The sequence below is a fragment of the Typopeltis vanoorti genome, chromosome 14 (assembly GCF_054136105.1).
Source record: "Typopeltis vanoorti isolate ZY-2024b chromosome 14, IOZ_Tvanoo_1.0, whole genome shotgun sequence".
NCBI lineage: Eukaryota > Metazoa > Arthropoda > Arachnida > Uropygi > Thelyphonidae > Typopeltis > Typopeltis vanoorti.
Window position 1 is genome coordinate 85890030 of NC_143562.1, and position 13307 is coordinate 85903336.

A 13307-nucleotide genomic window follows, 5' to 3' on the forward strand; every position below is an offset into this window, starting at 1 on the left:
ATAAATCCGCTACAAGTCTGCAAGATTCTCTGACTAAATTGAATAGCTGTTGTAATAGATATGGTATGAAGGTCAGCAATAAAAAGACAAAGACAATGAAAATAGGCAGAATCATTGAAAATGTCAACTGTGTTGTGAATGGAGAACCTGTGGAACAAGTAAAACATTTCAGCTACTTAGGCACGATTTTTAGTGAAGATGGTAAATTAAATATGGAAATAGACAACAGAATCAGCAAAGCTGGTATGGTGGGAAGTCAATTGAATAAATTCACATGGAATAAGAGAGAAATTAGTCAGAACACTAAATTAGCTGTATACAAGACAGTGTTCAAACCAGTTTTAACTTATGGATCTGAGAGCTGGGTCAGAAGTAAAACACTTGACCAAAGACTAGAGACCGCAGATATGAGAGTCCTGAGAAAGATTAGAGGCATGAACAAATGGCATCAATGGCAATATCATATTAAAAACGAGGATATTAGGAAAGAACTTGACATTGTCAGCATCAAGGAATGCGTTAGCAGAGCTAATCTCAGGTGGTATGGTCACTTAAATAGAATGGGAGAGAAAAGATTAGCAAAACAAGTGTTCTCTGCCAGGTTGGCAGGAAAACAACCCAGAGGAAGACCAAGATATAGGTGGACTGATACGGTACAAAGTGCTTTAGACGATAGAAATATAAGATCTGATAATGTTGGAGTCTTGACAAGTAACAGACTGATTTGGAGGAAAATTGTAGATAGGAAGTTGGTAATGATGTAATTTTTTCATGTAGTACTATCATATCCTGTACACCCCTTGAGGGTACATGGCAGGAATTTGATGATGACGACATAATTGTTAGCACTTTATCAAAAGATAAATCTGAAAAATTAAATGATTAGAATAGTGATGAAGTCTAAGAATGCCTGCCAACTTTATGTTTCCTTCCTTTCATAATTGAATTATGCAACTAATTTACTGACACAAGCTAAGTAATATTAAAAATCTTTATTATTAGTTTACATGAATCTTACTACGTTATGTTTTCATATCAAGTAAGAATCTTACTAACTTAAATTACTTGTGTTTAGCTGTTCTTAGCCATAGAATTTCATTTAACTTCAAAAACGAATGTTCAATAACCTGCAGTGAAGCACTGTTTACCACAAAGAAGAAAGTTTTTTGGAAATGCTTTGGCAGTAACACACACACACACACACACACACACACACACACACACACACACACACACACACACACACACACACACACACACACACACACACACACACACACACACACACACACGTAAGGTACTAATCACATTTTATAAAGGAGAGAATTTTCTTAAACAACATGCTATCTTGTAGCATTACAGGAAATTTGGGTCTGATTCATTGGATTTGAAGGAGATTTCATCCAATCCTTTTTTAGTAGCTGTTTTAGTTGGGACAATCTTAAATTCGGATTTTCTGCTTTTAGCCGAGGCAGATTTTCATCCTCATATGCTTGATACGCAGCTTTCATTCTCCGTTCAGGGTGACGATCAATTGGTTGATTCTTTGAACTATAAATAATAATGAAATGCACAATAAATATAGTTCACACTGCACACATCAATAAAATGTAAATATGCAACTTTAATGATAAGATATGGGATACAAATTATACAGATAAAATTATATTGAAATTGCATTATTACGTGTATGATCTAAAATGAAACAATTATTATCATCATCAGTTCAATAGCCATGGGGTCAGCAGACTCATCAAGGGAGATCAGATCTGCTTAACAACATATTTGTCAAACTAAACCTTAAACTTCCTAACGCTACCAGCATTCACAACATGCTCTAGTAATGTACTCCTCTTGACCCACAACTTTCTATGTAAAAAAAAATCTATTCCTCACACTATTAATCATATAAAATCCCCTCACAAATTTAACTATTACATTGCAATTTGCTTTCACTTAACCTCTTCCCATTAGCAATCTTCCAGAGTTCTGATATTGCTTTGGTCTTTCATCTCTAGACCTCTAATGTTTCACATCACAATGAAAACTAGATGACCAGCTCTGCTTAGATAATTGGGACAACCATCTCCTTATCTGCATTTGTCAATGTAGATAAGGAGATAATAGGCAATACGATGCAAAGCAGCAATATGATGTGCAGCCTTTGCAATACTTTGCAGTGAAATCTCTGAGCTTCATTGCACTGCAACCATCATTAGTACATAGCTTATAATCTCTGTACTCCAAAGCACAATGCATTGCAGTTATTAATATTAAAACTACATTGGTTTTATAAATTAAGGAAAAAAGAGAAAAATTACAATAACGAGGTGGGGGGGGGAATGTATGAAAGTCAGGTACATTATGTAAAAAAGTGATGCTAAGTCTGGTTAATATATACAAATGAGTGGCACAGTCAGCGGTATATACAAATGAACCATGGAATAAAAGAAACGTTTTGAGTTGGTTTCCCATTTCATGTCTGAAGTGAGAACAAGACATCATTTAGCTGAAGAATTTGGGAGATAAAGCTATCATAAGACTGTGTGGTGAAGAAATGGTTTGGTTTATTTAAATTTGCAGCTGAAACAAAGACTATGAGGCCAGTGTTAATATGCCTGCTAACTGTGTGTGTTCTAATGGCCAGTTGGCCTGCTTTGTGTGATGAAAAACCGAGTTTCTGGGAGGAAAAACCCTGCTAACTTCATATGAGACTGGTTAACTCAACTTCAATTTAATGTTGAAGGAAAGCCACGAGTTACAAACACAGTTGGTGACTAATGTCCCCGATTATCTGCTCATCAAAACAGGAGTGATATCCCAAATCAGATATGATACAATATGACATCACACTGGCTACAGGAACATTGGTATTTGCTTCCAATGTGTGCAGAAGACTTCATGAAGGTAGTCTGCATGCCTCTATCCCCAAGCAACAGGAGAGAATGTTTGAAATGGACCAGGCTCCAAATCATCTTGACCTAAGACCAATGGGAGAGGTTGGTTTTGTTTATAGACAAGTCCCAATTTGCTCTCCAAAACAATATCATGCATGCTATAATCTGGAGAGAACCAGGGACACATTATTCTCTATCTAATATGGTGGAAGTACTGTGATGGTTTGGGGAGACATCTTGTTGGGTGGATGCACAAACCTGTATGTGCTTCCTAGCAGAACCATGAATGTTTCAACTTGTTCCTGGATCCTCATGTTCATCCAAATGCATGAGCAACAGGGTAGACATTTATCCTACAAGACAATAACACTCATTCTCAGAGCTAAACTCTTCAAGAAGAGGCTATCGTACATATGGACTGGCCAGCCAGGTCTCCTGACCTTAATCCTAATGAGCATGTTTAGGATGTGCTTGGTAGATATGTTGTTGCTCTCAACCATCCCTCCCCAAAACCTTGAGGGACTTAGGAGAGCTTTGTAGAATAAATGGTTGTTATTACTAACTGAGCTCCTAGACATCATTATAAACAGTATGAAACACCATTGTGAGAACTGTATTGCTGTGAGGGGTGACCACTTTCCTTATTGAGGCATTTTGACCACTGTCTTCATATACCCATTTCTTACTGAATTAAACTATTTATTTCATTTTTTGTGGGTGCTTCTTTCACATCTCATATCATACCGCTTTTCACTGAACTGTCTAAAAACTGATCATACAGTTTTGAATTGTCATGATATTTCTTTTTGTTCATTAACTTATAGAAACAAGCAAAACTCCACTAATCAAGCCATGCTGAAAGTTTCTCCAAAACTTCCTGAAGGGAATTAACATCAACACTCCTTAAAATTCAACCTAAGTTTGCATCATCAGCAAACTTAATATCCTCAGTCAATGCACAAGATATCATTAATAAATATGTTAAATGGCAGAGACCCAAGAACTGACCCTTGTGGCACATCACTGGTTATCTTTTTTTGTTGAACGTTTTTTCATATGGTTATAACATAAATTAGTTTCCATGAAATTGTATTATTTTTTAAATCCTTTATCTATATATAAGCAAAGTTTGCATGTGTATTTTAATACTAGGTGGTATACATTTTCACCACTTGTATATGGGTAATATATGACTTCTGCATTTATTCAATCTTCAAATTCAATATTCTTGTTTAATTCTTTATCCAAGTGTTTGGAGTGAAATACCTACATTACTGGGCTACTTTTATATAAAGGCTAAATACAAGTAGCCCAGTAACGTAGGTATTTCACATCCAAACTTTGTTTGTTGACACTTGGATAAAGGATTAAACAAGAATACAATTTCTTGGCAAGTTTAATTTCCACTGGTTATCTTCTTTCCTTGAGACACTGTCCCATCATACGTTACTTGCTGGTATCATTCACTGCCGATTTCCAATCCATTTAACCAATATGTCATCCATTCCCATCTTCAGCAGCTTGTCATGTGGCAATTTATCAAATGCGTTTGCCAATTCCAAGAATATCACTGATATGAATCCTGCTTATCCACTATATTTGCCACGTTATCATAAAAGTTTAGGGGATGATGCAGGTGATCTTGGGTCCAGGCAACCTAGAAGTTAGTAAGTGGGAGAGTGATCATGCAAGCCCGTTTCTACATTTTGTGGAGCACCTGAAAGTTAGTAACTTTTATGGAAATTTTAAATGGAAGAATATCTTGTTAATTAATTAAATCAAATATGAAAAACAAGTATGCTCTTTAGCATCAATTTAAGTAAAGGGAAAAATTAGTTAAAAAATAAATGTGTTTGTACGTACATGATATATTATTTTATTATGTAAGTACACATTATCATATAAATATGCCAGAACAATGATTTTTTTAATAATATAAACAATAATATAAAAATATGAAACAATTATCCATTTTTACTATAAAGAATGAAATATATGTATAACAACTTATAAGATTTAAAAGAAATCTTAATATATTAAATTTTATTTAACCTAATGCGCTTATCAATAAAATCATTTATAACACTATCAAAATTCAAATTTTTTGCAATTTCATGCTCTATAGATATTATTGATAGGGACGACAAATGTTCTGGGGACATAGAAGATTGCAAATAGGTTTTTATTAATTTTAATTTGGAAAATGACCTTTCTGCTGATGCTACTGTAACTGGCCTGGTCAATATTATTTTAAATGTAATATTTAAATATCCGACAAATTATTTGCAATTATGAATTTTAAAATATTAATGGGTGCATCTTCTGGAACAATATTTCTAAAAATAATTAATTCATTGTAAAATTCAGATTCATCAATATCTGTATTTAATTTTTTATACAGCTGTTTGCAGCAAAATTTTAATTCATTTTCTGTCATTTTTCTTATTAATTTCATATCATAAAGAAATCCAAATGATTTTTCGTGAATTTCATGCAATTCAAATCTTTTTTTGACAGATTGTAGAGCAGTATCTAAAATTACAAAAAAAAGAAATTTATCCTAAAATTATCTTTGTTATCACCTATGTGATTCATCAGGCGTTTCATATCAAAAAATACTTTTCTTCGACGTACTCGACTTTCTTTAAATTTAATTTCTATTTCTAATAGATTTGACAGTTCTTTAGCAATCTCAAAACAGCTATCGAATCCTGATATTTTCTGCTCTTCAAAGTACTGCACTAACTCTTTAATATGCTTAGTTGCTACGTCTATGGGAATGTTTGCATTTTGTAATACTTTACTCACTAAATTAACTTTTGACAAAAGCTCATACCAAATTACAAGGTTTAGTATAAACTCAAATGAATCTATTTGTTCATATATTGAAACCACTTCTACTTTGATAGTATTATCTGATGCAGTTTTAAATAATTCTTTTAGTGCATTTAAAATTCTGGAATTTGAAAACGTACAGCTCTAAATGATTCTATTCTACATTCCCATCTTGTATCACATAACAGTTTTGGAGTTAATTGTTTAACAAATTTCTTTAATATGTCCCAATGTGAAGTTGTATATATTTTTTGTATAACATTAAAAAAATTTATTGCTATAATTGATAATTTTGCAACATCCCCTAAAATCAAATTTAAATTATGACAGGTGCAAGGAGTATAAAATGCCTTTTCGTTTTCATTTAAAATGTAAGCACGGACTCCCTTATATACTCCTTTCATATTCGCTCCGTTATCATACCCTTGCCCTCTACAATCTGACAATTTAAGATTTAATTTATTCAAAAGTGATTTTTATATTTTCATATATACCTTTACCAGCAGTGTCATTAGTTGTTAAAAACGTCAAAAAGTGTTTACGAATTTCAATACCTGCTTTAAATATATGTAAAAATCTAAAAATTACTGAAATTTGCTCCTGATGACTAACATCAGGAGTACAATCGAGAATTATTGAATAGCACTTTGCCTGTCGTATCATATTTACAATATTTTGTTGAATTTTGGTTTCCATATCAGCAATTAATTCATTTTGCACAATGGGTAATAGATACGAATTTTGTTTCTTACCTATACTTTTTTTCCCCGAACATTGCATTAAATGATCTTTTAAAAGTGGATCAAATTCTGCAATTAATTCTATGATTCCAAAAAAATTACCATTATGGACTGTGTACAAATATCAAAATTACCTCTAAAAGCTAAATTATGTTCGGATAAATAAAGAATTGTTGCTACTATTAGTCTTAAAACATTTCTTAACCGTTCTGCTTCAAATTTTATGACATTTTGATTTGTCTGATCAATTGTATTGTGATTTTTTAAATTACATTCCATTTGTGTCCATGAAGACATGCATTTCATGTGCACTGGATTTCGTTTGTGTGACTTTAATCTTTCACTTACATGTCGCCAGTCAGAAAAGCCATTATTAGATAAAGAATTATCATCAGAAGAAAAATAATTTGCAACAAAAACAAAAAATAGAGTTGGAAGAGTTTGAATATATAAGCCATTTTTTGTTTTGCTTCTATCCGTTTGCAATTGTCCTAACATAGTAAGCTGTGGAAAACACCTCTTGTTGTCATCTTTTGGAAAATCATTTTCAGTCGGAGGAGACGGTGGACCACATTGTACAATTTGTGTTAGTGTTGCGTTGTTCAAAATTTTGGGCCATGTTGCTGGATCATCAATAGTAAATAGTTAACCTTCCTTTGGTGTCTCAGTTTTAGGATCTTCAATACTCAGTGTTTGACCAAACGCGTCATGTTCTCTGCTTCCTTTGAGTATTTCAGAACTCTCATTATTAATTAATGTTGAAGCCAATGAACTGTTTGTAGTTATTTCAGAACTCCCGTTATCAACTGATATATCTGAACAAATAAATGAGTTTGTTCTTCATAAATTTAAACAGTGAATTTCTTTGACGTTCCTCAGCAGCTTCTTTTTCTTGTTTTCGCTTTCGATTTTCATGCCCACTCGGGCATTTTCTTCCATAATAATATCTCTCATGACTAGTCATACTCTAGAATTAAATATGATACATTTAATTATAAAATAAGTTAATAAATTAAAACAAAATTACTTACCTGATAAATAAAATATATCTAAAATAGATGTCGGATAACCTAAAACCAGTTTATAAAATATATTTTTTAAGATGTTTTGCTAGTAATGTCACATAAAAAAATTGCCATGGCAGTACGTGTATATACTTACATGTTCATGAAATCATAAACTAAAATCAGAAAACTCCTTAAACTTATTAAAAAACATCTGTTTTAAAATGTGCTTTTCCCTATTTAACACCATGTTGTATGATATTGTTATATATCTTAGAGTAGTTTCAAATACTACTGCTACGATCTTATTTCGCTTACTATAACAACAATAGTTGGTTGTAAAATTATATACATATTTTTTCTATATAATATTTTTTATATAATAATTACAATATTAATTTATATAATTAAAAAAATTAATCGATTTTATTTTTTCAATTTTTTGCGCTTTGCGGGGCCCTGTGCCACTGCACAGTCCGTACACCCATGAATACGGCCTTGTGATCACGTGATGCAAAATGTAGCATCCCGGGTTAACTTTAGTGGTGTAAGTAACACAAGGTGTATTGCAGTTTATATATACTGCCAGAAGTATGTGAAATAAGGTCAAAGAGTTTTTGGCATTTGTTAGCATGTGGCCAAAAGTTACAGACATTAGTGAGACCAAGGATGATATGGTCGTAGGAATAGGATGCAAGCCATATAGTGTCTTCAGAGAGGACAGAAGGAATGGGGGAGGAAGAGGAAGGTTGCTAATGATAGCAGAGAAATTAAAGCAAAAAAAAAGACACACAAAGGGGACAGGGATTCAGAGGGCAGTTAATGTGAGGTTATCTGGTGTGAGATAGAGGCCAACAGGACTAAATATGTAATTGGCTGCTCCTATAATCCGGGGGGGGGGGGGTATGTATATGGGAGAATGTAATTACATGCACTCATAAATTAGCATGATGAGTACAGGTGGAGTAATTATGGAATTATGGGGGGGATTTCAACTATGGGGATATATTGAGAGGAGGAATGGTTATAGGCAGGGAAAGGAAATGGAATTTATACAGCTGCTGAAAGATAATTACCCAAGGCAACACGTAATGGAGGGGGACACGCGGTTAAAGAGTGCTGGATCTGATTACTGCATCAAAGAACTTAAGACTAACCATCTAGTTATACTGCCTCCACCTTGGAGAAAGTGATCATGTAGTCTTGACCTGGGAGATTCCATATCAGTATGTAGAACTACAAAGCAGATGATTATGACAAGCTGAGGGGGACATCATTCAGCAGAACAATGGCATAAGAATCTGCAGGGGAGAGATGTTGGTGCATGGGAGGTTTTTGAAGGGGTGTTTGAAGAAAGCAGTAACTGAATGTATTATACCTAGAGTCAGAAGGATAAATCAGGCAGAGTTGCATTGATGAATAGCTTCATTAAGCAGGAGTGGCACACAAAGAAAAGGTTGTGGAGGGATTATAAAGAAAAAGGTGATCAGTATGCCCATGAGCAGTATATATAAGGTGCCTCTTGTACTTCCTCCACAACACCTTTCCACCTACTGCTTGCAATTTCACCGTTCTCTTCTGTTTCATTCCCACTGATTTGCTTAACTTCTGGTATACAGTAGTGCACTGTCCTGTATCTGATGCTTCCTAATCGATTGCCATGACCTTTTAACTTGTTATTCATACCATTCATCATCTCATTGAATTGATGCCAGCTGACTACAGAGCTCCTCATAACCATCTCCTTTATAATTCCACATATATCCCCTTTTTGACGGTAACCTTTTCCTGGCGCAGCTCTCGACAGCTACTGGCAGTGTTAATACTCCATGAACAACCACATCATGCTATAAGGATATCACCAAAACTGTGTAGTCATTTCCGTTATCCAATTCTGCTGTCACTTTATTATAAAATGTGAATAAATTACTCAGACATGACCTACCCATTTACAAAGCCATGCTGCCCATTACAGGGCATCACATTGCTATCTACTCACTTTTGGATTTTACCTTCAATAAACGTTTTGAATACTTTAACAACCATTCTGGACATATTAATTGGTCTGTTGTTCATTACCTCTGTCTTGGAGCCAGCTTTATGCAATGGAACTATCCTACCCTCTTTCCATTTAACCAGAACCATGCCAGAGATGACATTTAAATTAAACAACTTCATCAGAGGTAGTGCCAATTCTGTTGCACATTCAGGTAGTACACAGGCTGACATGCCATCCAGTTCCACTGCTGTATTCACATTGATATTTGTTAATATGCTGAACACCTCTGTTCATCAATTTTGATATGCATCTCTGTCACTTCAGCAATCAGAAAATCTTCACCATTCCAAAATGATTACTTGGCAACTCGGGTATTTCTTTTGTCTCTGTCACCTTCTTATCAATAGCATTGTTTAAAGTTATCCTACCATAGTCATTTTTCCTTTTACTTGCTACATAAAAAAAAAAAAAAAGGGAAAAAACCTCTTTTGGATTTACTTTGACCTGCTTAGCTAATTTTCTCTCGTAACTGATTTGGCCTGTCTTACACTAGTCACCCTTCTTGCTTGCACTTTGTACCGCTCATGAGTATACTAATCACTTTTTTCTTTATATTCTTTCACAGTGTTTTCTTTCTTTCCTTTTTTTTTTTTTTTGCAGCTCTTGCTTTATATCTCTACTCATCCACTTCATCCCCACTTGGTTTATCCTCCTGACCTTCGGTATGCAGTCTGATACTGCTTTCAGCAAACAATCCCTGACCATTTCCCATGCACTAATGATATTCTTTCTTTGGAGTTTCTCAAGCCATGCACTGTTCCAAGATGCCTCCTAAGTGAGTCATAATTACCAGCTTTATAGTTCAACATAAACCCTTTCTTGACAGAGAATTCCATACGTTTAGCAACTTCCCAGAACAAGACTACTTGGTCACTCTCCCCAATTGGAGGTAGTGTCTATCTCCATTATGGATATATTTTCTGATGCTATTACCAGATCCAACACTCTCAAACCCCTGGTTCCCTCTATAACATGTTGCTTCAAGTAATTATCCCTTAGCAACTGTATAAATAAGCACCTCCGTAGCGCAATTGGAAGAACGACAGTATGTTGCGCCATTCGATTGGAAAAGGCCTCAGTTCGATTCTCGTCATGACGGGAGGAATCTTTATATGGACTTTTTCAATCGAAGGTGAGTTAGCTGATCTCATACGGCGGTAGCAGGTTTTTTTTCTCCCGGAAACGCAGGTTTTTCATCCCGCATACACACAAATCGGCCCTTCAGAACACATGCAATTTACAGACAAAAAAATACTAGCTGTGGTGGTGGTGGGCAGTAGATGGCGCTGACGTAGATGACTGGTAGTAGAGGATCGGTGTAGTGGTGGAGACGGAGAGCTGTACAATAGGTGTCCTCCCACGATGAGTCTTCGGACTCCTTGGAGGTGTCACGAATAATAATAATGAATTCCACTTCCATCTTGTTATGCTCCCTTTCCTCACCCCTCCAATCTATGTACCAGTAGTTGAAGTCACTGATGCATGGTATATACATCTGGTGGAACTACTGGTCTATAGCAGCATCCAACACTATATTTTGTCCTATTGGCTTCTATCTCACATCAGACAGCCTGAAATGAACCATCTCTCCCAGGCTTAAAATCCTCTTTGACTTCTAAATTCTGTTAGTTGTAATTTTTCAGGTATCATCAGCAATATAGCTGGTCACGTTGGCTGGATAGTTAGCATATCCACTCTCTAGCCAAAAGGCTGTGGGTATGGATGTTTGTGATTGTCTGTGAAAGTACTAGTGGTGTGGTGGATTTGAGTGGTAGAGACAGAGTTGTAGAGTAGGTGCCTTCCCTCGATGAGTCTTTGGACTTCCTGGAGGTGTGACGTAATAATAATAATAATAATATCCCACCTCCTGTCCTATTCTCTCTCTCTATCCTTCCTGAAAATAGAATACCCTTTACATTCTATACCTATATCATTTTATATCAACCAGATCTCACTAATGCCTATAATTTTTGGCCAAGTCAAGCTGAACATGTCCCCCCCTCCAAAAAAAAAAAAAAAACCCTCTACCTTTTCCTGATACTTCTGGTATTCAACATTCCCCTGTACCAACAATTACCCTTATGTAATGTCATTACCAACCCATTCAAACTGGAAACCTGTGAAATTGCATTCAACATTGCATAATCATTTATCTCAGGGGTGGTCAGATACATGCTTGATTGCATTTCCCCTAAAATCTCTAGTTTCCCTGATTTTGAATTTCCAAAAATTTTCTCAAAAAAGGTATAAAACAAAGATGCACGTTATCTCCACTTTTATTTATATTATATCTCACATGCAAGTGGCATTAAATCTGACATTAGAATCAGAGATATCAAACTTAGCTCTTTACTTTATGCAGATGTACTCCTAAACACTTCCACCAGTGCAAGTCTCCTGGATTCTCTAAATCAGCGGTTCCCAAACTGTGGGCCGTATCCCCCCTGGGGGTCGTAGGTTTTGCTGAGGGGGCCGTGAAATAATGAAAACAAATTTAAAATGTTTTAAGACTAAGTAGATTTTTGTTTTATCTTAAAAGAAACATATTTAATTTTCATTATTTCTTTATTATTATTTTTTATATTTTAATGGAAAAAAAATCACACATTGGTGTTGGTTCACAAATTTTGCTTCCTGCGCATTTCAGCGCTTAATGAATAATAGTAAATATATGCTTATTCATATAAGTTTCATTTCAAAGCAGAAATCTAAGAATTGCAGTTTCAAATATTTCACCTGATATTGACTTTTTGTGTAGCAGTATTGAAACACATCCATCACATTAAATTGTTATTAAATTGAAAGAATTAAAAACATAAAGAGAAATTTAATAACAATTTAATGTGATGGATGTTTCAATACTGCTACACAAAAAGTCAATATCAGGCGAAATATTTGAAACTGCAATTCTTAGATTTCTGCTTTGAAATGAAACTTATATGAATAAGCATATATTTACTAATATTCATTAAGCGCTGAAATGCGCAGGAAGCAAAATTTGTGAACCAACACCAATGTGTGATTTTTTTCCATTAAAATATAAAAAATAATAATAAAGAAATAATGAAAATTAATATGTTTCTTAATCTTTTTATGTTTCATGTGATTGTACTGCAAATGTACAATAACAATATATATCTATCCAGTGCCGCGCTGTGGGTAGGAGGCACCCTTGTGCAAAAGGTTTTTCAGTGCCTCCATAAAATAAGTTTCCATGAAAAATTTTACTTTGTTAAAAGTAAAAAACAGTTCATACACAATACATAAAAAAAAATGTTAATTAACAGTAGTAGAACATTGTAATTACTAAAATTCATTAATAAGGAATTTTTAATAATAAAAATTTTCAAAAATGTTTATTCCTTGATATATAAATACAACAGAATATATATATATGTGTGTGTGTGTGTGTGTGTGTGTGTGTGTGTGTGTGTGTTAATCGGCTTTTACTCGGTTGTTGTGATACATTTTAAAAACATAGATTTAATGACTAAAAACCGAGATAAAGATTTTAATAAGAATAATACGACTAGTTTCAGCTTATAACCTCAGGTATTCTTAAAGGAAAAGAATAGCAATAAACATTGAAGTATCTAAACAAACTGAAAATTACAGGTGAAAATTGCCACACATAATTGATACATAAAAAACGTTGTATTTGATAAATTGAATACATTGTATTCAAATACAATGTTTTTTATGTATCAATTATGTGTGGCAATTTTTACCTGTAATTTTCAGTTTGTTTAGATACTTCAATGTTTATTACTAT

At 34.2% G+C, this 13307-nt stretch overlaps 1 protein-coding gene across 1 annotated transcript in view; it reads right to left on the reverse strand.

Annotated features, from left to right (window-relative positions):
• Window positions 1-973: 973 nt before the first annotated feature.
• The window catches only part of LOC150099725 (coiled-coil domain-containing protein 124-like), an 82725-nt gene continuing 70391 nt past the window's right edge, over window positions 974-13307 (reverse strand). Inside the window, exon 5 of the mRNA XM_090404407.1 lies at window positions 974-1551. Within this exon, the coding sequence (XP_090260533.1) occupies window positions 1344-1551 (208 nt within the window). The 3' untranslated portion in view covers window positions 974-1343. The remainder of the gene's footprint in view (window positions 1552-13307) is intronic.